This window comes from Acomys minous, assembly GCF_964271855.1.
Source record: "Acomys minous genome assembly, chromosome: 12".
Classification (NCBI taxonomy): Eukaryota; Metazoa; Chordata; class Mammalia; order Rodentia; family Muridae; genus Acomys; species Acomys minous.
Genome location: NC_140493.1, coordinates 25,101,090 through 25,126,841, shown reverse-complemented (window position 1 = coordinate 25,126,841; position 25,752 = coordinate 25,101,090). Strand labels below are relative to the sequence as shown.

Below are 25,752 nucleotides of genomic sequence, written 5' to 3'. Positions count from 1 at the left end.
GATGACAATATATTACTGCCCCAGATTTTTCAAAAATTACATGCAGAGGTTAGAGTTAATGTGTCTTAAGAAAAAAGGTATGCACACTTACCACAGCGCCAACTCCATAGCTGGCGGCAGGGGCGAGGGCATGGTAGGGGTCAGCTGTGTACACCCTGCCGTAACTGGAAAGGAGAAGTGTAGTCAGACGGAGAAAGCTGAGGCCAACCCCGAAGGCCCTGTGCTACAGATGTGAACTATCAGTGGGAAAATGGCGATGGAAAGAAGTCCCATCTCTGTTCCTGAATGCAGGAACTGGGAAGCCCTGACACACCTTACAAAATGGCAAAGATGGGGTCAAATGAGGAAGAAGATTGACTATAATCACAGCCCAAGAGAGCGAGTATGAGAAGAGGTTAGGCCTAGATGCCACGTGGCACAAGCCATGAAGAACAGGCCCCAGAAAGCGCCAGGCTGGCAGGAGCCCATGGCCTAAGGGCAGTTCTGGAAATGGTGAGGCGGAGAGAGTGGTGCTGCAGATGGACGGTGCTCAGGGCATGGAGGAGCCGGCTTTCTCTGGCTCTGTACGTACCCGTCGCTGTAAGCGGCTGCAGCGGCTGCAGCAGCTGTGGCTGCGGTTGCAGTAGCAGGCTGTGCATATCTGTAGGCTGCATATCCACCCTACAGGAGAGAAGAGAACTGACTTTACAGCTACCTCTCCCCAAGGCAGTACCCCCCTACCCCCATACAGACGCACACATGTAGACACAAGGACAGACACACACACAGACACACATGGGAAAGGATGTTTCAAACTGCACCAGTCCACATGTTCCTCCTATGGTCGGAAATCAAGCTGCAGCCAATATAGGAATTTGCTTTCCAGTTTGTGACACTAAGCAAAATAAAGTACACAGGTATGACCTAGTAATTTTAAGGAATACAGTGTTTTCTGGAACTTTTGACAGAGAAAATAATCTTGAAATGTTGGGAGAACTGTGAGCCAACATGCCTATAACAGTTCAAAGAATTAAAATCTATAACATTCATAAGTGGCAATCTCGGATTCTCTGCACTGGGCCTGGCTGGTTACCAAGAATATGCAGTAGGTCACAGGAAGATCTGACCAGAGCTTGGGCCCATGTGTCCAAGCTTGTCTGTCGGGGACAGACTATGGCTTTAAAAGCTAACTGTTTAACCCTACTTCTCTTCAGAAAAACTCGTAACTCTAGCCCACATTCAGGACTCGGGGAAATCAGATTACAAGCAGCTTAGGAGCATTTGGCTAGCTCTGATGCGGTCAGACATGCCCCAACTGCTTATTTTTCCCCATAGTATTCTCTGGGAGTTTCCCCCACCCCACCCCACCCCACACTGGCTCATACACCCTCTTGAGAAGTCCTAGGAACTCAGAGCCAGGACAGCTGCTACTCCACCTGCATTTTGATGACCTAAACAAAGGCAACCGGTGTGTGGATGAACAGAGATGTGCCTTCTGGAAGGACTCAAGGATAGTCATGTAACCAGGGTTTATGAGACAGGCCAACACCACTGGCAAGGCCTCCTTTCACTTATCCTCCTGCTTCCCGGGTGCTGGGATTAAAGGTGTGTGCCACCACTGCCTGGCCAGATACACTTTTTTTTTTGTTTTTGTTTTATGAGACAAGGTTTCTCTGTATAACAGCTCTGGCTGTCCTGGAACTCGCTCTCTAGTCCAGGCTGGCCTCGAACTCACGGAGATCCCACTGCCACCCAAGTGCTGGGATTACTATGCAGCGTCAGATACACATTTTTACTGTCATCCTTCAGATCAAAAATAGCTGTTCAGTTGGTCCAACTGGCTCAGTTGATTCAGTTATAAATGATAAAACAGTGTTTGTTCCTGTAGATGGTCAATATACCATGGCAGCTGAAATATCTCATTTTTTGCTAACTTTACAAGAAAGATTTCACATTTGCTTTTTTTTTTTTTGTCATTGTTTAGAGGTGAAAAGATGTGTGTGTGTGTGTGTTTGTGTGAGTGTGTTCATGTGCAGGTGCATTTGGAGATGATATTGCTAGTCTGTTTCTAAAGACAGAGCTAGCCTAGGCTGTCTGGGGATTTGCTATGTAGACAGGCTGGCTTTGAACTTACAGAAATGTACCTGCCTCTTCCTCCCAGGTGCTGGGATTAAAGTGTGTGCCACTATGAACAAAAAGTATTTTCTGGTGGGATCCTAGCTCTTTTCTAGCACTCTGCCTAGCAGTTCTGGATGGCTTCTTTGATTCCTGGTAAATCTCAATTTGGAAACACCTATAATTTTATGAACTTCTAACCTTTTTCTAGTAAAGCACCAGCAATATGAGGGAGCTCGCCAAGTCTGTGGTGTAAGAAATCAGCGTCAGCAGCGTCAGTTGTGCAACACTCCTTGCTCTCACCCTCTCTATAGGTATCTGTAAGGGACAATCTGAGTCACCATTACCAAACCCTGCAGTGACATGGCCTAAGTGGAGTGTGGCAGGAAGCACCCTTGTGATTTTGAGCCATGTCTACTGCAAGAGCAGGCTGGACCTCCTGGGCAGTGCCTCACTTCTGGCTCCACAGGGCCTGCTCCAATTCGTAAGCCTCCAAAGAGGACACGGACGGAGAAAGCAATGGTTAGAGGACATAAAGTTTGTTGTCACAGTACAATCTTCCTCTGGGCCATAAAGGCTCAGCTAGCTGTTCCTTCTCTTTAGATATGGTTCCGCTGTTTAGATCGGAAGCTAAATCTTTAGTGAAACTTCTTTGTAACAAATGTAATTTAGTACTATGTGCTTTGTCTCTTCAGCATTCCTTCAAACACCAAAATAATCTTCACAATTTCAGAAAGCTGAGGTGGTAAGATCAGCTAAAGCTTGATCCAAGCTTAGCTAGGTACACATTTGCAGACTGGAGTTCTCACTGAGAGTTCAGATTCAGGCCTGAGCCCTGGGAGCTTGAAGAGAGCGTACAGGCTGCATTCTGCACGCTCTCTCCAACCACAGCTCTGAGCTGTGCCTGCTAAGTGGAAGGAAGGGCTCCTAAGCGGGGCAACTGACAGCAATGGCTTCCTTAGCGATGAGGTCCTTCCCACCAGGAAGGACATGGCTTTCTTTCTCTGCAGCACTTTGTTTTCACAAGCGGACTCTGACTTTGGGGTCGGAATGATGAAGCTCTCTCTCTGCTTCAAGTGTGGGACGGGATGAAATATTTTACTGACACTGATGGGCTTGGGAGAACAATGGCAGTAAGAAAGCCTACTTAAAGCCAGGCGTGGTGGCGCACCTCTTTAATCCCAGCAGGTGGAGCTCTGTGAGTTCAAGGCCAGCCTGGTCTACAAACAGTTCCAGGACAACCAGGACTAAACAGAGAAACTCTGTCTCGGAAAAACAAAACAAAACAAAACAAAAACCCAAAACCTATTTAGTGCTTTTAAAAGGCAGAGATCACCCAGCAGTTACAGAGGTCATTTGAAGGAGGGCTGTGTGTGGGCAGGACGGTCCCTCACCTATGCCTAGGCAGAAGTGCACTGTGCCAGCAGTGACGCTTCCCAGACACATCCTTCTCCACAGAACACTACACAAACTCAGGACAAATTCTACTCAATACAACTGACTTAAATGTTTTCGGTTTCAGAGTGTACAAAGATTCCAGGCTAAGAGACTTGTTTTGTTTTTTCTCCTCCAGATTTTACTTTAACCAGCAATTTTGAAGGCTCTTATAGAACATGAGAACAAAGTGCAGTTTGAAACACCAAGGTTTTCATTACTGTTTCTTAAAATTTTCAAAAAGAACAAGGTGGGAGGAAGGAGAAGAGGGCTCAGGCGTGGGGGAGGGTGGCGCCACATTAATATTAATCACATTAAAACTGAGCATGCCGACATCCGGAGCTAAACAACAGCAAAACCACCACGTCCAGACCGGCACTGGCTAACTATCTATCCCAGCATTCTCTTGGGACAGCGGTTTGCCCTAGGCTCTACCACAAGCTCGGTGAAGTACACAGCCTCAATTACTAGAGCGTGCAGCCACAACGACCTGGTATTACGGAAACAGTCAGTCACCACTTGAGTTAACATTCCATACCCTAACAACTGGCCCCTCCCCAGCCCAAAGGAGGAGTACATCTTGCCCACCCGAGCCCTGGCCCATACCACAATGTTAATAATTATAACAAGCAGTAACCCATCTGTTATATCAGAGAAGGGAACAGAGACTCCACTGAGAGATTTAGAGTGAGATGTTAACAATTCCTCAGCTGACTGCACAAACAAACAAACAAAAGGAGGAGAAATAATTCATTTGGAGATATGAAGTCATGAATAGCTGATGTGTATTGCTTTTAACCATGCACTGATGCAAAACTGAAGCAACCATTAATAAAAATTAAAAAGGACATATGTATTTACACACAATCAGACCTGTTTGATCTGAAGCAGTTTGCAGATTCTATCTGTGTGTGATTTGAAATAAAACAAAAAATGGGCATTAGCATGGCCACAGCACACCATAGTGTAGGAGGGCACACACAGACGGCTTCTGGAACCCTGAAAGCTGCCTAAGTTTGGCATGGCTAAGCCTGGTTCAAATCCACACATGCCCCTTAAAAATCACTTAGTTTCCTCTGTAACCTTTCTAAGTAATGCCTAGCATTTCCAATTTGGTAGCTCAATCCTACATCACTCCGCTAGGCAACCTGCCTGGCTTTGGCAAGAAAGCTCAGCCCAAGCCACGGAGCTTACCCCAGACGCTCACTCTCGAGGAGCACTGGCATAGCCTTACCTAGCGTATGACCAACGTTCCTCCTCTACTTGAGAACTTTTTGTTTTCTCAATTATTTGTCATATTTCTGCTGCTACTTCCAGATTCTCAAGCTAAATGCTGCTGCTTTAAGTCCCTTTGCTAATGACTTTCCGACAACGTTAAAGGAAAGCCTGTTTCTGTCGCCTGGCGTTACACCTCTCTGAGGTTGCCCCTTCTACTTCCTGGATTGGTTTTATCATCCAATTGACTCTGTACTACTACTGGCTCTTCTGTACCGCTCCTGGAGCTGACACGTTCTCACCATCGCTCCCCTGCACATGATCTTGTCTGCACACCTACAAATTTTCATCTTGATTTTAACCTCGCCTTTAATTTTATTGTATTTTTGCTTTAGGTTTACATTAAAACAGGACTTTGGTGAGCATGTGATGTCAAGACACCTTCTCTCTACCTGAAAGACAATGACATGTGACACTGAGGAGGAAAAGTGTGTAGCTCAAGACCAGCAGACAAATGAAAGCTTGTTATCCCTATGTCGTGTGCAGATGGACAGAGCAAGGCAAGTGTGTGCACGTGTGAGCATGTGTGTTGGGGGTTGGCAGGCGTGACGACTAACATCCCGACCATGGAGCAGAGATCCAGTTGACTTAGCAAAGGTTTAATGTTTGACCTCTAGAACCCTTGGATCTGTCCTAGGGGATCCTGGCGCCCTCTTTCCCCACTCCAGCTGAGAGCTTTATATAGGAGACAGCAAGTTCTCATGCAGACAACGGCACAGACCTGAATGCAAAAGGCATAGTTTCTGTTCTAGATGGACAGATCTATTTACTCTGGAAAGTATCATTGAAGTTCCATGTCATGATTATTTAAGTTTGGGGCTAAGGAGAGAGACTGTTATGATCAACTCGGTTATCTTTGATTTACATGATAGATGAGAGATAATCTTTAATGAATTAAATCTTTCAAATATTTTACTATTCTGCATTTCTCCAAATCAGTTCATTTCTAAAATAATGCTGGGTTACATGAAATAACCGGGCTACTAAGTAACAGACTATTGTTCTCCTAGCAACAAGCTCGTGGCCAACGCTCTAACAGACATGCTACTACCCAAACACTCACTGATCTTCTCAGGTGAATGGACAGAGGGCACAGGATCCTGGCATGTCTAGACCTGTGACCACGCCCTGCTTTGGCAGCAGCACAGTCCATTTCTGACTAGGATTTCACTAGGGAGCTAAACATGGGACTTGAAGCCTTACATGGGAAGACTTCTGTCTCCTCCCTTTTGACATTTCTTTCACAGCACCCTCAGATGCTAGTATCCCCAATAGAAAAGACTAGTTTAAATAGCACAGGCAAATGTGACTGACAAGCTGAGAGAGGCAGCAATGATGGGATAGTGCATGTGATGCGTCTGTGGCAGATGTGTGTCAAGGGGCCCGCAAGGCTCGTTTTGAAGGAAGGGCCGTGATGTGTGGATGCGATGTGTGCACTGCTGAGGTGGCAGGGCTTAGATCACACGCTCACAAGTCTTGATTGTCCAAAAAAGCCTCTGTTCCCATCTCTAACGTGGAGCTGGAATGGTTAGTATAATTCAATTTTTTCACTGCAATCCACAATCTGATTGATTGGCAGGTCACACTGGCACTCCTACCTGAGGTATTTTAGCGCTAATGATTGGTTCCTGTAAGACTATTCTATAACAGAACACAGGAAGAGCAGTTCAAAAACACAGCTGTGGAAGGAAAACAATCATACAAAGAGCCCGTCATGGGCGGCCAGCCTTTTCTTTCCTTTGGATGCAAGCATGCTTTTCACAGGATGAGAATCAGGAGCAGTTTGTTATCCCACTTAAAAGATGAGTTAGGGTGAACCTTGGCTTTTCTGATGGGAAAAAGGGGGCAGCGAGGATGGGGAGGACACACACCTAGCCTGGAAGAGCAGGGTTCTTTACAAATGGAGGACGTGAGGGCTAGAGCAGGACACTTTGTTTCCAGAAAAAATTATGCCACTCTCAGAGGGAAGACTTAAGAAAGATGCCAGCACCGAGGCTCCTCCCCCGAGTGCCTCTGGCTCGTGCTCTGCCTTTTTCCACACTAAACCCTGCACTCATCCAATCTAGCATACGTTTCTGAGGAAGCCAGATGTAAAGGTACAGTGATAGGCTCCACAGTTTGGAAATGTACGGGGAAAAGTAGAAAAAACTAACAGGAAAACAGCCAGTTTTTGCTTCTGCTTTTAAGAGCCCACCTTAGCTCCCTCACACATGGGCCATCCAGTTTAACAGCCACAGCTAGAACACACACTGTAGTCCTGGTTCTTGCTAGAGGGCTCAGATGGTACCTCAGCACCACTGGCCAACTTTCCCCCTCCCAACAGCTCTGCTTTAGATGGGAGAAAGAAAGAGGCAGGAAACAAGCATCAGTACTTAAGCAGGCAGGGGCCACTGGGAAGGATATTGTGACCAAGTCACTGGATTACTTGCTTAGAGTCTGCAGATTATTCATTTAGATGAAAAAAAACAAACAAACTACAAAACAGAAACAAAACAACCCCACCAGAACATTCTCTTGATGGGCACAGAAACATGTTACAATGCAAAATAAGAAAAAAGGAGAACCATAAACATATATTTAGTTGGTTGGTTTAAGGTAAAAGCAGGCAAAACCAGGATAAAAGTAGAATATAACTTAGAAAAATCCCATGTGCGGAGGACATTGCATAAAAAATTAAACCTCAGTTGGGGAACGAATTCAAATAGAAAAGCGTGCTCCACTAGAGCAGACAGCAGACTGAAAGACTATGAAGATGCTTCATGAGAGCAGAGAACTTTTATATGCTAACATCAGCGTAAATATGCATGCCCAGAAGCGTGCAATCTGCTGTAAAGTAAGCCAGATCTGCCTAATCCTCAACCATGAACATGGGGAAATTACTTCTTGAAAATTTGCTGAGCAAGAGTTAGGTTTTAACTAAAGTACAAAGAAAGGTAATGAACTATGGAGTAAGTGGCCTCTAGTCCTGGCTGTATAAACTACTTGGGGATTCTCGTAATCATAGGCCGACGGCCCGTTACTAGAGAGACACGCTCTAGGATTCTAACAAGCAGTGTCAGCTCACTGGGCCTGAGGAAGTGGCGTGCTCTACTGCGGCAGGCTTCAGTGACTGTCAATGGCCTGCTGAGGAAGCAGGCACCAATAGCCTCCTTACAGACCAGAGAGGAGAGGGCAGAGAAGGTACTGTCTAGATACACTGACCGACCCCACAGAAGAACTTCCTACTACTAAGTCTTTCTTACAAAACTGTCTTAATGATTTGGGTCAGTAGACTATGCTGGCATTCAGAAAAAAAGACCATTTGGAAGGCTCTTAATAATAGTCCTCACAACTCAAAAGCTTTTCCTGTGTCAGCTAGATGGACATCTTTTAAGTAGTATGTGACCACAAACCATGGAACTTCTAGATGGATGATGGATTAAATGTCACAACTGGCAAGTCTTCACAATAGCAGAATGGCTCTCAGAGTCCAGACTGTGAATCCTGCTCCCCAGTTTCCCTGGGTGACTCCTAAGGAAAAGACTCACTGGCTGTGGACTTACAGGTAGACGGCTTTTAAACTGAGTGTCTGTGGTCCTTTACTTACTATACACTCCTCTCTATATCTACTATACTATAATATCAGTTGCTTAGTGTCACTTTCACAAGTTCATTTTCATAAATCATGTAAAATTAAAAAGCACACAGTTCAGAAAACTTACATAAAACAAAGCCCTAACGCTCTAAAGAGGGTGTGGGATGAAAAGAAAAGCACAATAGGGGAAGAGCTGGTGTCAGACTAAGCTAGTCCTGTTATTTATGTATGCAGATGATGCGACAATACGACTTTAAACCTGCTGATCATCTCACAAGTTAAGAGGTGTCCAGAACATTCATGGGCACAGGGAGGGGAAGAATGTGTCCAGCAGACTGACCCCAGCAACCGTCACAAAACCCAAAAGGCTTAGTTCTTGCACCCAGGGGCAAGCGCAGTGGCAGAGAAGCATGCTTGCATTCTTAAAATATATAAATGTATATATATATATATATATCCACAAGGAAAAAGGAAAACAAAAATTAAATTATATATATATTTTTTAAAAAAGGAAAACAACAAAATAAAACCAAAACAAACTAAAGAAACAGAAAAAAAAAGGCTGGCTTGTCAGGGGATGGGGTCCAAAAGGCCCCAATGTGTGTACTTACATAGAGGTCAGCACCGTAAAATCCGTCCTGGTAAACCACACTGCAGAAATCCACACAAAAACAAAAACAAAAAACAAAAGAACAGAAACACATTCCGGTTATTGAGGACGGCAGCATGCACATGCGCTACACAGGCAGGTGATGTATGAATGTGACCTGGACATGGGGCCTCGGCAAGCTGGTGACAGAGACATGCCAAAAGTCCATGTGTGTGTTCCACGCCTCCAGGACATGCGAGGAGAGCTAAGGGCCTGCAAGGCTAGACCGAGCGCCTGGACACCGGGTAGCTCAAACTGAAGGCATGAGTAGTGTTCCCGGCAAGGCCTTCTGTAGCTGTCTGAGATGTGCTGGGCTAAACAGGTCAACTTTGGTATATGGAGCACTTTTAAATCTAAGTTTGTCCTAGGAGAATGTTGTTTTTAAAGACTGTCCAAGACTAGGGATGGTGAAGGGCTTAGCTTCATGAAGAGAGGGAACAAAATGAATTCCGTTAGGTCAGGACCGTCGTGCGAAATGTGTTTCAAATGATGCATAGTAGTACTGTTCATTTTGGAAAGTGTAGCTTTCCCTGCTATCCATACATCACCTGCTTTTTACCCTGCACATTAGACATGCGATAAGATTTGGCTGATCACACAAGCATGCAAAGTATTATTATTCAGCATTTTTAAGAACCAATGCAACACCTCGGAAAAACAAGTCAATCAATTCTGACCAAAGTAAACAGAGAAATGTAATTAAAAAAAAAAAAAAACCAAAAGAACAAAACAACCAAAAATACCCACAATGCATTGCTTTCACAAGCAGAGGTAATGAGCTCAAGGTTAAAGTGATTGGTCCAAGAATTGAAAGGTGCAGTGGGATCCCAGATAGTAACAATATAATCCAGAGCGGGAAGGAGCAACTGGAAGATTTAACGGTTCTTTCTTAACTAATAGAGCATTCGAAGAATTCTGAAAAATACAATTGGTGACTGAAGCTCTGGTCATGACTAGGCCTGTTCTACCTGACAGTGAAACTGAGGAGGTTGCTGGCAGGACTCACTCTCCTGTTTGGTAATGGGCTTTGCCAAGGAGGCAATATTAGTTTTTTAAAACATGAATTTAGAGCAGTACTATACTATTATTTTAAAAATGTAGACCTTGCTCCAGCATTATGGAGTGCTTATGTACATATAGATTTTCCCCAAAACATTATTTTGGGAGCAAAAGGCATAAACAGTGGTAGAGAGAAAAGACAAACCTTTTCTTCACATTTGTCAGGTCAAGACTTAGCTGTTTTATTTATTTTTAAAAGTCTATTTTGATTCATTAGCTAAGTTATATTGAATTGAACTAACAAGTGGGGCCACTAAGTCACATCTACCAGCTGCAAAGTCTCACCCTGCAACGCACCTTACACTCAACCTGTTCTGTGCACCAGGAAAAGCAAATAGACTTCCAGTGTCTGTGGCAGGCTCTACCTGCTTCCGTCTCCACGCACTTAAGCCTGACCCTGGGATGAACCTGCTTCTCCACTGCGTTCTCATGAAAGCCTTGCATAGGAGAAGGCTGGTGAGTGGAAAACACAGAGGCCAAGTGGAATTAATCTTCATCAATGTCAGTAAGGGAACGCAGGCAAAAACCAACACCTTCCTTCTATAGACTGTTGCCATTAAAGACAGATATATTTTGTTCTTAGGCAAATCACTTATTGTGAATATTCATCTGTATTCTACAAGAATTTTGATTTCCCTGTACCCGATGCCATAAGAGGCGGGAACACAGTGGCTCACAAGGCTGAAAGCAATTCTAGGCTACTCCCCATGAGAGCCTGGACTTATTCCTTGCCATTTTTCATGTATACAGGTGGTTCAGTTAATTAAAAAAAAAAAAAAGAATATATGTGAAATTAGTGTTCAATGCAATGCACAGAAACTGGTAAGCTCCGTTTAAGCGAATATATACCTGACAGAGACTTAGCAGAGAAAGGTTCTTAAAAGGCCCTACATTGGACAGGAATGAACTCAACTACTTTATGAGGTAGCCCAGGGAGGTACAAAATTGGAAGTTTCATGTTTCTCTGTGCATCCTCTCCCTGCAAATGTGACAGTAAATGCTTTTGGGTTGAAATGGGAGACAGGTCATGAGCAATTTTCTTAGTGTACTGAGCTTGTAAAAGAGTCACTTTCATGTTTCACTCAAATATTTCTTAATGAAACAAAGCTGTATCTTTAATTTTTTAAAAAAAGAGATGTCAGAGGTTGAAGGTCAAAGGTCAAGTTGAGACAAAAAAGGATAAAATTAAAAGCAAGTCATGGCAGAAGATGGAGATGATGGAATGCATGGGATTTAATTATCTATAAATTGCAAATGAAAGTTATTTTCTGAAGCAGTTCCCTTGCAGTGTCTTGGAGTCTGCCCACTTCAGCATGCATACTTGCCTTGTCTAATAAAAATGCTTTAATTCTGTGGCATGGAGGACTCCTAATGGTATGTCCATTGGTCTATGAATGAATGAATGTTAAATTAGTATACCTCCTGCGGAAGCCAATTCTGCTATCAGAAAGGAATAGCCTCCCTTTATGTTTTAACTAAAAAGCAGCTAATTGGCTTTTCTGCAGCTATTTATGTTTCTCTAGAATATAGAAAAAAACAAAAACAAAAAACAACAAAAAACTACCTGTCATAGGCAGAGAAAAGATGAAGAGAAATATCAACTCTTAAGAGTCCTTAGTACACATGAACTAGAAGTTCGCTTTATATAAAAAAATACATTAAGCTGACACAGATAAACAACTAACAGCCAATCTGCCATCTTCCCTCCTTCTCCCCATTCAAAAACAAAGGATTTATTTGTTGCTATGGAATCTGTCCACTGCATGAGACACGCTCCACTCCAAACTGAAGGTGAGGGACGCTCAGCTACATGAGCTGCTACCATCTCAGAAGCCAGCTGCAGCTGGAGCCCCTACTTCTCCCTCTCACCCTCTATTTAATCGGACTTGGTCCATCTTTGAATTCACCTCTTTTAGTCTGTTTCCTACAAAGAAAGCAAATCCATTGTGGGTAACTAGCTTTGCTGCTCACTACCCAGGCAGTGAAACCATGGGGTGGGCCATGTGCTGGCCTCTGTCCCGACATGGGGTGGTGAGACGGGTGAGCACAGCAGACACAGTCTGGCACTACAATCTCCAGCTCCCTTCTCACTTCTCTGCAGTAGTGTTAATCCACACTCGTGCGCTGCTGAGTGAACTCCATGCCAACACACCGCTAGCAAACACAAGATGGCTCTGGCCACTGTCTTAAGCCATCACCATGAAGACTTAAGGTGGCCAAAATGAGGGTTGATATAATGAATTGGTCACATTTCTGTATTTAGTTCTTGTCCTTAACCCAATAATTTGCAAATATTCACACAGCATCTAAATGCTGCCCAGCAACATTCTAGAAGGCAGAGAGGGCCAGAGTACGCTTTCTTCCCTTCTTTTCTTACGCAGTTGCTTTAGGAACGACGATTCTGGAATCTAATGCTTACCCTGGATAGGCGGGGATGGCTGTTGGAGGTACCGCTCGGACTGCACCGTACACTGTCCGCCCTCTGCCCCTCAGATGGGCTCCTCTGAAAGCAGCTGCCGTGGTGGCTGCAGTTGGGTAAGGGAAGCCAGGAACTAAAGGGAGACCCAAAAGATGACAGAAATTTCAACTTGCAGTCAGGAGCTGGCACAAAGCTACCTTGAGAATCAGTTATGAAAAAGTAGAAGGACAGGCACCAAACCTTCCCTGGAAAGACAGCAAGTACACTAGTTAATACACTACTGTCTCTGGGGCTTTGGAGAGATACAAGATGACCAAGCAACGATTCCATGCCTCGCTGGGCACAAATCTGGGGTTTTTCCGGTCATAATGCAAGCTGATGATAAGAAACTCTGTATCAGCCAGGACAGCCAAGGCAACACAGAGGTCCTGTCTTGAAAAACCAGAAAAGAAAAACCAAAACCAAAACCAAAAAATTCTTTATCAGAAGCAGCTCTGAAAAATCATCTTAATAAGGTGTACATTTTTTGTTTTTGTGAGACAGGGTTTCTCTGTGTAGCCTTGGCTGCCCCGGAACTCTCTTTGTAGACCAGGCTGGCCTCGAACTCAGAGATCCACCTGCCTCTTCCCTCCTGAGTGCTGGGATTAAAAAGATCTAAAAATTTTAATTTCTCCTGATAGTTTAAATCAGATGAATAAAATTCTTTAACTGGCCAACTATTAATTTTGTTTCTAAATGCTATTATTTATACGTATTCCTCAAAAGGAAGGTTCTTTATAGTTTTACATGGTATAAACCTCCAAGGCATACAATAGTTTTTGGAGAATTCATTTGTCTATCTAATTTCTCTAATATAAATAAATAAATAAATATTTTTAAAGATAGGGTTTCTTTGGGTAACTCCAGCTGACCTGGAACTTGCTCTCTAGACCATGCTGGCCTCAAACTCACAGAGATCCGCCAGCCTATGTATGCCTCCTGCTGGGATTAAAGGTGTGTGCCAATATTGCCTGGTGTCTCTAAAATATTTTAACCTCTACAGTCACCTTGTACACTTAATGAGGCAGACTTTTCCAAAGGCCTGTTCTAAGTGTGCTCTGTTCTGAAAGTCATCCAAAAACATCCTACTTTGCTGAATCCAGTTTAGTTACACCTCTTGCCAGGGGAAAAGGGCCTGGGTCAAAATGACTTTAGAGACAGTAAGAGAGTGGCCTGAAACTGACCCTGCAGCTGTGCTAAGTGGTACTCCATGGAGAGAGGGGTGATGTGAGTAATGCAGTCTACACATGCTCTTATCTTCTGGTTTCCTTGTGATCAAAGACAGAGAGGATATTTACATGTTCACCCTCTATACACTTTCCAGTAAGTCTTATCTGCAGACACTTCTAGTATGAGTAGACAAAACAGGGCACTGTGCTATCTATTACTGTTAAAGTCATTTTTATAATATTGTGTCTCTCAGTTTCTCTCTTAACCCAGCTATCACACAAGTAATTGAGACTCTATTATATTATATTGTTTATAAAATTTCACAACACAATCCCGAGCAGTTATAACTCTATTCTTAATCCTTTAAGCTAGTCTGGCTTCCTTCTAGAGTAAATCCCTGAGATACTTGCACTCTGTGGCTTTTCTTGTTCAGCTGTTCTCGCTGATGTCACCTGGCCTTCTGCCCATGGTTCAGTCCCCTATTTCCTTCTCCCTTGGCTGGCAGGAAGTCCAGCCCTGTTCTTTCTCCTGCTCAGCGATGGGCTGTAGCTGCTTTATTGGCATATCAGAGGACAATTGGGGAGCAGTGTTTATACAATATTGAGACAGGAGATTCTTAGAACTCGGATTGCAACCAGATATGGAGGGTACAGAAACCAGCGTTTGAATTACACAATAACCTATGCCTACATATCACCTTCTCTTTTCCATCAGTTTTGCATTATGCTAGGAGAACAAAAACAGACCAAACTAGCACATGGGGCAACAGTCAAAACCCCTGCCACGTCAGTGTAGGCTACTTACTGATTAGAGGAATGTAAGTGTTGATGCCTCCTCTTCCTGACAAGGGTACAGCCGCTTCATTGCCTAGGGACACATCAGCTTGAAAGCTGGATGCTAGGTGCATTTAAAAAAAAAATTAAAAACACAAAAAGGTTATAAAGACAACCAAATGAAAAGCTACAGATGCCATTAAGTAGCAGAGAGGGAAGCAGTGCAGTACTACCTGCGTATAACTCAGGACCATACACAGCTCCGACTACTGGGCTTAACTTCCACCCTGAAAGAGAAAAGAGGACATTGAACGTTTAAGACTATGTTGAGGACAGGAGTGAACTCTGCAAGTCAAGGTGGCTTCAGGCATCTCTGGGCGGTCTTCCCTCCCCAGGTTAGAGTTTCTAAAGGAAAGGGCATGGTATCATCTTTTAGCAGCATCACTAAGGGGAGGAGGCAGTAGGTAGGTGTGCACAGAGTGCAGAGAGGGATTGTCCAGATCACATTGGTCTGTGGAGCTATCTGTGGGGTTGTCTTTATTTTTAACTGATGCAGGAGAGCTGAGCCCCCTGTGGGTAACATCACTCCCTGGACAGGTGACCATGTGCTGTACAACTAAGTCTGAGCTTTTCAGTGGCCCAGCAAGCAGTGTTCTTCCAGTTTCTGCTTGAGAGTTGCCCTGACTTCCTTAATGATAAAACTGGACCCCAGAGTTGCTTTTGGCCTAAGTGTTTTATCACAGCCATAGACTAGTACAGTACTGTAATTAGAACAGAAAGAAAATGGAGGGAGGGAGGAAGATGTGCAGGGTGTGAGAAAAGGGAACAGAAACACACTGTGGGGTTTGGCAGACTGTGCTCAGAACTGTACCCAGATGACCTACTCAGAGCTTAGAAGAGGAAAGAAGTCTGAACATCTATAATTTTGTACCACTTGGCAACACACTTCCTTACACACCATTTTAACAGTACTTTATATTAGAGGCTTCATTAGGGCAGCCTCAGAATGAATTAAAGTCTGACTTGGAACTTGATGGCACATTCAGTTATACCATACAAATTTTGTGGGTAAATGGAAATACCTCTTCATAGTAAAAACTGGGTTCACCAAGTAGTGAGGGAAAGACAAGGCAGCAATGAAATGTGAAATCTGTTCCCATCTTCACAGCACCAGAGGTTTTAAAATTATAATGGACCTATTTAATAAACGTATTACTTAAACTCTAAAGGTCACCAGACTGCTGTCAAACTTTTAAGTTTAAGATTTAGAGCTAGGCGGTGGTAGTGCACACCTTGAATCCCAGCACTTGGGAGACAGAGGCAGGTGGATCACTGTGAGTTTGAGACCAGCCTGGTTTACAAAGTGAGTCCAGGACAGTCAAGGTTACACAGAGAAACCCTGTCTCGGAAAAAAAAAAGTTTAAGATTTAGAAATGTTGAGTTTCCAAATAATATTGTGTTAGGAGAATCCTGCCCGACAGGGTTTCTCTGTGTAGTCCTGGCTGTCTTGGAACTCCCTCTCCTCCTGAGTACTGGGACTACAGGTGCCACTACTGCCCAGTTTGGAAATCTTACTTTATATACTTAAAGGAATATGGCAAGTATTTTGTTTGTAAGCAAGCAATACATGTTGCCCTTCTAGTAGTGAGTAGAATTCTACATAAAAACTTAGGAAGTATTTACTGACTTTTATATACAAGAAGCAACATACCCTGTCATCCTATGTTCCGGAGGGGAGGGGCTAGCTCTCTATTCATTTCTTTCCCTAGCCACTGCCATATGAACACGCGGGGTGGGGGATGGGATGGGGTAGGAGAGCAGGAAAGGGCAGCTCTATTGAAATTACTGATTTTTCTTTCTGTTTTACATTTACTCTGTGTGTGTGCGAGTGAGCATGCATGTAAGGTAGTGCATGCATGCCGCTGTGCACGTGTATTAGTCAGAGTATGTAGGAGCTGGTTTTCTCCTTTCACCATGTGGGCATGGGGGATGAATTCAGGTCATCAGGCTTGGAGTTAACTGTCTTAATTATTTATTGAGCCCTATGCAGTCTACACTATGTGCCCTGAACCTATTACCCTCCTGTCCTGTCCTTCCTAGTGCCAAGGTTACAGGTGTGAGCCATCATTGTCTGGCTGAGATAACCCACTCTTAGTCCAATCCCTTACTCTGAGGATTAAAATGTTCATGAGGACCAACAAGATGGTTTAGTGAGTAAAAGCATTTGCCAGCAAGCCTTTTTGATCCTGTGCACACACATACTCACCTCCCGAAATGAATAAAATGCTCATGTGCATGCACTCATTCACAAATTCATTCCCCCCAGAGCTAGACTTATAGGTAGTTCAGAGCAGCCTGCCACGGGTGTTGGGAACTGAACTTGGGTCCTCTCCAAGATCAGTATGGGCTCTTAGCCTGAGCCGTTACTTCAGCGCTGTATTTTAGAAGAAAATGTAAACTTATTTCATGTGTAGGAGCATGGCTGTGGGTGTGCCATGGAGGGAGACAGAGATGAGAAGGCCACTTCTTAAAGTCAGCTCTCTCCTCCCCCTGCCGAATCATGGCTTCTCTTGTGCCTACTACCGTATGGCATACTCCTGGCTAGCTGGGCCGGACTTCTGCCTGTTCTGTGTCTACCTGTGATCTCTAGGTAAGCGTAGGCTGTCACATGTGGCTTCTCAAATAGGTTCCAGCTACTGAACTCATATTTTAGGCTTGCATGGCTGGTGCTTTTTGCAACCTCTCCAGCCCACTGTCTCTGTTTTTGTTGGGGCAGATTACTCACTAAGAATTCTGTTCTCATAAATGTTTATTAAACTTACTGTATAACCTCTCATCATGGAATAAAAAGTTCCACCGGGAAGCCCCATAGCCAGTACTGACAGGCTTTAAGGAAAGCAAAGAATCTAGAACTGCAAAATCTTGAGACTAGATTTTCCTTCCAGATCACACTCACGTGAAGAGGAGTCAGCAAGGAAAGACAGCTGGGCCGGCAGGGCTACACGGGCCATTGCCATGCTGTAAGGAGCTAAGAGGCTGAAGAGGAGGGTGTCACGGGCTACCTACTCTGCTCTAACAGGGAGTAGCCTCATGTGGCCTGATGGGACCGTGCAGAAGATGAAAGCTACTGAGATCAGAACACCTTTGTAAGTAAAAAGCTTAACTCTAAGGAAAAAGATCAACCTGTAAAGAAAAAACATTCTTCTAAGAGGTCGAATGAGAATTGAGCAGATGGTCCTAGAAAGTCAGGAAAATTTTATACATTTACATGAGAACAAACATTCCCTCAAGGCAGCTTATAACTCCTCACCATTTGCATATGGCGTGACCATCTTCTTATTGGTCATGACGCGTGCTGTAGCATTATTCACCTAAAAATAATGAGCAGAGAGGAGGGGCGGGAAGACACTCATTAGGGAGCGTTATACTGCTCATCCCGTAACACAGTATGTAACTTAAAAAGTAAATTTCTGATAGCATTTAGATAGTTAACACAGCATTATAAAATATCCATAGATTTAAAAAATGTGATTATTAAATGAGGCTAACAAGAGTAAAATGTAGTTTCTTGGTCTCCAAATAGAAAACTGTGGTTGGTCTACCTTTTGGCACTCCAGAGAAAAGGTGCAGTTATAAGTTCTCTGGTATAATCTTAAGATATCTCTGTACTGAGGACAATTTGGAAAAAAGTAAATAGGGAACAAATATATCTGCAAATGAACATTGGAGCTTGTTAATAAAACAGAGGCTTGCCACCTGAGCCATAATGTTGATGCCACAGCCTGTCCTGACAGTTTACATTTTTGTTAACTGCCTGGAATTAGTAAATAAATAGAGGAAGCAAAGATCCCCACGTTGGCACTCTGCAGGGCCATCCTGAATTTTCTAGATGAAGTTTCCGAGGGCCTGTGGCACAGGTGTTCAGCAATGAAGAATGAGTGCAGTTTCTCCTGGGGGTGGGGGTGGGGGGTGTCCTCTCTACCCCATGACAAAGCACACAGCATGAGGCATTCTCTATGCCAAGGTAGGTAGGCCTCACAAAGAGGGTGCTGCTGGAGAAAGGAGAGGTACTGCCTAGAAGCCAGGACAGTGTGAGTGGCCTCAGGACCAACCCCAAGCCTCACCATAAACTTAAGCACAGCCTGCCTTGAGATTCGAGCTTATAAAATATAAATGTGTCATTTGTTTTTAAAGCAAAGTCTTCCCAGGCAGCTCAGGCTGAGCCTGAAATTTGCTATGTAGTCAGGGTGTCCTCGAATTTGTGACCCTCTTGCCTCAGCCTCCAGAATGCTGAGATTATTGGCTTATGCCACCAAGGCCAGCTTACTTTGTCTCTAGAAAAATGTATTTGCTAGATTTATGTTATGAAGACCAATGTTGGGTAAAACTAGAATTTAAAGAACATCTCATATCCTTCATGACGCCCCTTTCCTGGGTGAAGACAGCCTGAAACTCCATTTACTCTAGTTTGACCACCAATAATGTAAACATTTCACATTTACAAAGAAAGAATGGAAGACAACAACAATGAGACTGAGAGCATGCCGTTAACACACACAAAGAAAAGAAAGGGACGACTTGGAAAGAAGAGGGAAAGTGGACAGCAAGGTCAGGATGGAGCAAGGGCTTGAACCAGCTGCTAGAGCAGAAAGCCACCAAGCAATTCATAGGAAAACCAGCCAGAACCAAGCAGACACTACCAATCAGCAAGAAACCCCACAGCTCAGACGGAGGGCTGGGGAGGGAGAAAGGACGGGTTAGGAGTGAGAAGCCAGGGAAAGAGAACAGTGGGGCGGGGATAGGAGAACGTGAGGCAGTGGGTCAGCAAGGAAGAGCTGCACAGTGGTTTGGGAAAGGGGCAGAAGTGCATTAATAAAACCAGCCAAACTGGAGTTCAGTAACTCTGAGTAAGATGCGCAAGGGGAAAAAAATCACCATGAAGTCAGTAACCAAACAGCTCAGACTGCTACAAGACAGGATGTACATCCAAAGTCCAGGCGACATCACCCCACAGCAGTGAAAATAAAAGGGGCGGGGAGGGAGAGAAGCAAGTCAAACCACATCTGGTAGTGTTAATGTGAGATGGCAGATGGACTCTTTCTCTCATAATTGTTTTGTGATTACACTTTTAAAAGCTTCTTCTCTAGCACTTTCGATTCACTTACCGCCAACGGGCACCATCGCCAGCATTGTGTATATTACCATGGAAAGAGTGAGTCAAGTGAAGGGCCCTAAATGCTAAACCATTGGAAAGGGGGAAAAAAAGCAAAATATGCAGACATCTTACTCAAATGGTGGCTTTTATATTTAATACTTTAAAAAACTGGGAAAGGGGAGAGGAGCCAGTTAACCTTCAATGCGTTAGTCACTCTATTGCTGGTGAGCCCAGGGCTGACTAGCACTCACAACGTCTGTCCACCTATGCCACCAGCTACCCTTGAACCCTCTGTTGAGACAGCCTTTTGTCAACTTTGGAGTTAAGCCTTGAAATTCTTGGTATTAAGTAAAGTTTAAAACTACCAAAGTTTTGGATTCTGTCCTCCCCCCAAAACCTCTAAAATCGTCTATCCACACTTATCAAACGCACATGGAGGGGAACTGGCCTCCAAGACACAATGCTATAAGCTAGATAGTTTTTAGACATTTTTGAAGTTAGTTTTGCTTAGGCCTCATAATAGGAATTCAGAGTCTTGCAAACTGAAGCAAAGGAAAAAAAAAATCGAGAGAGCAGAAGGATGAACATTTTGGAAGAGAAAAAAAAAAAATGAAAAAACAGGTAAGCACACATCCCCGCCCCTGCCCCCCAAATTAAACCTCAAACAACCAAGAGCGGGGAGAAGCAGACAGGAGTTGTTATTTTTACAGCGTAGTGCAAGAAAGTGAAGACAGGACAGACAGGTGTGCACACATGGACAGGACAGGGATCCAAATGTGAAATAAGTGAGGCAATACACAAAGAGAAAGAAAAATATAAACGAGAAATTGAATTATTGAAGACATGCACCTCGATTTTACGGCCCTCTACCACGGTGCCGTGCAATTTCTCCCTGGCCCTGTCTGCATCAGCACTATTCTCGAAAGTTACGAACCCGAATCCCTGCATGCAGCGGGAGAAGGGAAAACATGCACATCGTTATATTGAAATACTCATCTCTTGGTAAACAAGAAAACATCACAGTATGAGGTGACGCCAGCACAACTAACACCAGCAATTTCTTCCAAAGGCGTATTTTTGATCCATGCATATTTTGTAAAGGGAAATTTAAACCCAATAAAAGGATAAAGAACTGTAATAATAGTAACATTAACTTAATTAACAACAATAACAATAAAATAAGATATAAAGTACATGAGGCCAGACCAATATTAAGGTAGGAAGTTACTCGGGTCAAACCATTCAACCAAAAATCTGAGCATACAAACACAACAAAACCACAAAGCTGCTATTATTGTGTGCTCATGTACGCACTGGTGCACGTGGAAGGCAGAGAGAAATGCAGCACCTTCACTGACTGCTCTGCACCTTACTGTTCTTATTCTTTAAACATTTATTTATTTAGTGTGTATGTGTATGGGCACACATGTGGCGGTCAGAGGACAGCTTTCGGGATTGGTTCCAGGGATAAAACGCAGGTCATCGGTGGTGCCCTTACCCACTGAGCCGTCTCACTGGCCCTCCACTCTATTCTTCAGACAGGGTCTCCCACTGAACATGGCACTCTTAGCCATGCTTGCTGGGTAGCAAGCCCCAGCAACTCTCCTGTCTCTGCCTCGGATTATTATTTATGTGTGTCTCAGTGTGTGTATGGAGGGCAGAGGACAATTTTAGCGAGTTGGTTCTTTCCTCCCATCACGTGGGTTAATCAAATTCAGGTTGTCAGGCTTGGCAGCAGGCTCCTTTTATCTGCTAACCCATTTCCGTATGCCCAGCTTTTTTTTTTTAAACATGAGTGCTTAGGATCAAACTCAGGTCCTTACACTTGCAAGGAAAGTACTTTACACACAGAGCAGCATGTTTTTCTCTCAGTTGACTCTCTAACCCCTGAATCTGTACTTCTCCACGAGCTGCTGTATAAAAGCTCACATTCAAGATTACTGGCTATTACAGAATGTAAAGGAGTTATTTCCTGCTACTTTATCTACGTCTTACCCGTCTGTGTTTGGGAGTAGGACAGTGAGACAGTGGTAAGGTCTAGTTCTGTGGGTAACAGCTGAGGGAGGAGCATAACTATCAGTGGACAGTTGACAACTAGGACTTTTCTTCAACAATATTTTTAAATGATCAGATTGGCACTTTATGGAAACAGATACCATAAACTACTGTTGATGTCTAGCTCTGCTGTTAAGGGCAAGTTAGTGATCGTTCACATGAGGAAAAGCAGGCATAGGCACCAGGAGCGAGGAATGTTAGTAACAGTGGCTGACTATTATTCAATAGGTGAAAAAAAATGCCATGAAGTAATGACGCAGCTGACTTGCGTGTTAGGATTAATATAATGTGCCCCGCCCTGTGGCGGGTACAAAGGTAGAGCACACAAATCACGAGGCCAGGCGCTGGCCTACTCCTCTGTTCACATGTCACTGCTACTTCCAAGGAGAAGCTCACTCTATGAGCTCAGGACCGCCTCATCAGGTGCCCACCAACATCACTGCAGGTGCGCTGGCACTGTCCATCCCCCAGCTGGAACTGTATCATTTCTGTTCACACCTGCAGAGGACATCTCTCAGCCTTCTCTGGGGAGTCACTGCTGTATAACAGCACAAACATGCCTCCATATATAAAACCCTGTCTAAAACAGAATTTATAGAACTGGATGTGGTGGTACACTCCTTTAATCCCAGCACTCAAAGCAGAGGCAGGCAGATCCTGAGAGAGAGAGAGAGAGAGAGAGAGAGAGAGAGAGAGAGAGAGAGAGAGAGAGAGAGAGAGAGAGAGAGAGAGATGTGTGTGTTTTCTAGAACAGCTAGGGCTACACAGAGAAACCCTGTTTCAAAAAACCAAAAATGTGGTCCCTTGGCAGTCTAATTGGTGGTAATACAGGTAGGTGGTATCTGGAAGATTCCAATGACTTGTCTCTGGCCACAACTTTCATACCAGTACAAATATCACAGGAGAGCATGCTCTGCTGACAGAAAATAAATGAATGTTTACTGTGGTGGGGAATTAGGGGTGACTGTTCTTAGCACTCTCCTACAGAATGTATACATTTGCTGAAAATAGCAATAGGAGAGAATTTTCAGGAACAAGTTTTAATGTTAACATGCTATAGCCACTTTGACAGCTTCAAGGTACTGAAGGCTAGTTACAAAGGATGCCAGTGTTTTCTTTTCTCTGAAGGTACACAGACCCTGAAGACAAGAAGATTCTACCTAAGAATCTATTAATTGGCAGGCAAGGTAAGTTGGTTTTAAGAAAGGTCACAAAGAGCAATGAGTTTTCGGAAGGCTTATTTTACTTTTACTTGCGTGTGTCTGTGTGCACCTTAGTGGAAGTGTCTGAGAAGGCCAGAGGGTGTGAGTTGTCTGACTGCTCAAAAGGAGCGCACACCTGTCACCCGCTGAGCCGTCTCTCCCGTCGACATGAGTTCTTATGCCACCCTGAGAAGAATCATAAACTGCATTCCAACTGACTCTCCAAGTCGTAACTCATGTCTTTGTTTAAACTAATAAATTGTAAACTGACTCTGGCTGTTTATGTGAAAATGCGCACTTGGTTTTAATACTGTAACTGCCTATACGTGCTGCATACCAACACCAAAACCACACATACTGTCTGAGTACATCTACAGTGAACAGAACAGCCAGGGCAGAACTGGTAGAGTCATTCTAAAGAGAAAGAGATGATTTAAAAAGAAAGGAAAACACCCTGTGACATACAGTGGGTGGTAAGGAATGCATAGCTTAAGCCTTGACAGTCTGTGTGCGGATTCTGTTTACTAAGTCCCACTACTCTACAAGCCCTCATTGCTTTTCCAAATCCAACAGTGAAATGGTTCTGATGTCTTCTCTTGGGTGTGAAGAGCAGACCCCCAGTAACATAGTCACTATGTCAAAAGATGTAGCATCACAAGTACTGACAACTGATCTGCAAATGGCAAATATTAACATTAACATCTATGTAAGGTTTTCTCAATAATGACTATTGGAGGAAAAACTGCATTTTCACACGACTGTATTAAAGTGTTTTCTATTCTAAGATGATCAAATGCCAAAGGGAATGCTAATCAAGATACCACAGACATCAAAGAAAAGTGGTCTTTCCAGCAAGTCTTCCCTGGTGAGAGGAGGAAGAAGGCCCCTGGATGGCCAGGACTCTGATATGAAACAGAGGTAAGATTTCATTCTTTCCTTTGAAGATTCTGCCCATACAGGCAGAATAATGTTCCCCAGGCCCAAGTTCCTTATGCCTTAATCCCTGAAGCCACAGAATATGTTACCTTGCAAGGCAAAAGGGATTTTGTAGATGCGATTAGATGAATCGATGTCAAGGCAGGGAGATTACCCCGATAATCGGGTGGGATCCGTGTAATCCCTTGGTATTTATAAAGGAAAGGAACACAAAAGGGCCAGACTCCAGAATCCAAGGACAACAGTTTTTAAAAAATGCCTGGCTGCTCATGCTGGCCCTGAAAACAGAAGGGGCCACAGCCCAGTAGCAGTGGGCATCCTCCAAGGGCCCAGAATGGCAAGGCACAGATTACGGCTTAAGGGTCACCCACAGGAAAACCTGCTCCAGGAAACCAGGCTTTAATGTACCGCTATTCTTCAAAACCAAACTAAGAGTAAGTTCAGGTTGAATCTCTGGTTCTAAGGGAGAAAAAACCAAAACCAAGTCTAAATACAACACATATTACTTGAGCAGTATAAAATGACCATATAAGCTAATTTTGAAATATAAAACTCAACCTGCCCTAGTATAATAAAAATAAATGTTATAAAATTTGTAATAAAGATAGTTACTCACAAATTCTTTTATATAGGCAAAGCTAGCCTCAAACTCAGAGATCTGCCTGACTGCCTCTTGAGTACTAGGATTAAAGGTGTATGTCACCACACCCAATTTACTCTTAAATTCTTTTTAAAAAAAAAATTGCTGGGAACTGAAGAACAGCCAGTGTTCTTAACCTCTGAGCCATCTCTCTAGCCCTCTACTCTTAAATAGTTTAAGTGTGTAAGGCAATGATTTTTATGTAACCCTCATTAAGAAAAGCAGATTAACAAGTGGGCTGGAGAGATGGCTCAGAGGTTAAGAGAACTGTCTGTTCTTCCAAAGGTCCTGAGTTCAATTCCCAGCAACCACATGGTGGCTCACGACCACCTATAATGAGATCTGGTGCCCTCTCTGGTGTACAGGCACACATGTAGGCAGAACGTTGTGTATGTTATAAATAAATAAATCTTTAAAAAAAAGTTTAAAAACAGGTAACAAAAAGTAAACTTGTTTTTCATTAAAAAAAGACGCCACATTTGCTTACACTATCCAAAAAAAGGATGTGTGCCACATGTAAATTTTCTGGTATAGATGAAATTAATTTTAACATATTCAACCCAGCATATACCATATGTTATCATTTCAATATAAAAAACCCTTCTAGTGAATGAGGTGCCTAGTGTCCCTTCTGTGTTAAGCTTCTGCAGTCTAGTGTGTGCTTATGGTATGAATCTCAGGCTAAGACTTCACATTTCAAGGCTCACAGTGGTTGTCAGGGCGGACAACACAGGTCTTTACATGCTTGTCTTAGAGTTCTCAGTCCTGTCCAGTGTTAGTGAACATGCCAGTGTTGGAGTAGTAGCTGCCCAAGTGTCTTAGCTGCACTTAAGAAACAGGGTGTTGAGTTAGGTGCGTGGCTGTGGTCAAGTTCTACAGGAGGAACAGTGTGCTCAGACCTGCCTTGACACCCACTTATCAATGACACATAGGAGCCGAGTAACTGTCACCTCTTTGGTCTGGCCTCAGACTGCATAAATAACAAGCAACAAAATGAACAGTGTAAAAACATTTTTTAAAAACTTTGTATAATTTTTTAGTTTTTCCATCTCAGAAGAATGAGAAAGAAAATTTACCATGTAACTTTTAAGGGAGAAATCAAAAGCAGATGGATCTCCTGGGTATGGCCAGAACATAGAAATAAAAATTAAATGAAAAATAAAAAAAGAAAGAAAGAAAGAAAGAAAAAGAAAAAGAAAACTAAAACCCATAAAGTGGTAACAAAGAAAATCAAGGAAGCCTCTGGGCATACATATTGTTAAGTCAGTTTTAAGTACA

General features: G+C 43.5%; 1 protein-coding gene across 39 annotated transcripts in view; it reads right to left on the bottom strand.

Annotated features, from left to right (window-relative positions):
• RBFOX2 (RNA binding fox-1 homolog 2) overlaps positions 1-25,752 on the bottom strand; it is a 237,039-nt gene that overhangs the window by 6,337 nt on the left and 204,950 nt on the right. For 6 of the 39 annotated variants that reach the window (XM_084750903.1, XM_084750892.1, XM_084750902.1 and 3 more), the window contains 9 exons: positions 20,491-20,583; positions 17,797-17,857; positions 14,720-14,773; positions 14,518-14,610; positions 12,505-12,649; positions 8,989-9,028; positions 4,402-4,433; positions 572-660; positions 92-164 (listed from right to left, as the gene is read on the bottom strand). In XM_084750903.1, coding sequence (XP_084607029.1) covers positions 92-164; positions 572-660; positions 4,402-4,433; positions 8,989-9,028; positions 12,505-12,649; positions 14,518-14,610; positions 14,720-14,773; positions 17,797-17,857; positions 20,491-20,583 — 680 coding nt within the window. Of the gene's footprint in view, positions 1-91; positions 165-571; positions 661-4,401; positions 4,434-6,401; positions 6,445-8,988; positions 9,029-11,410; positions 11,474-12,504; positions 12,650-14,517; positions 14,611-14,719; positions 14,774-17,796; positions 17,858-20,490; positions 20,584-25,752 lie in introns of those variants that run through there. The other 33 variants (XM_084750924.1, XM_084750914.1, XM_084750908.1 and 30 more) reach the window with 15 other exon arrangements.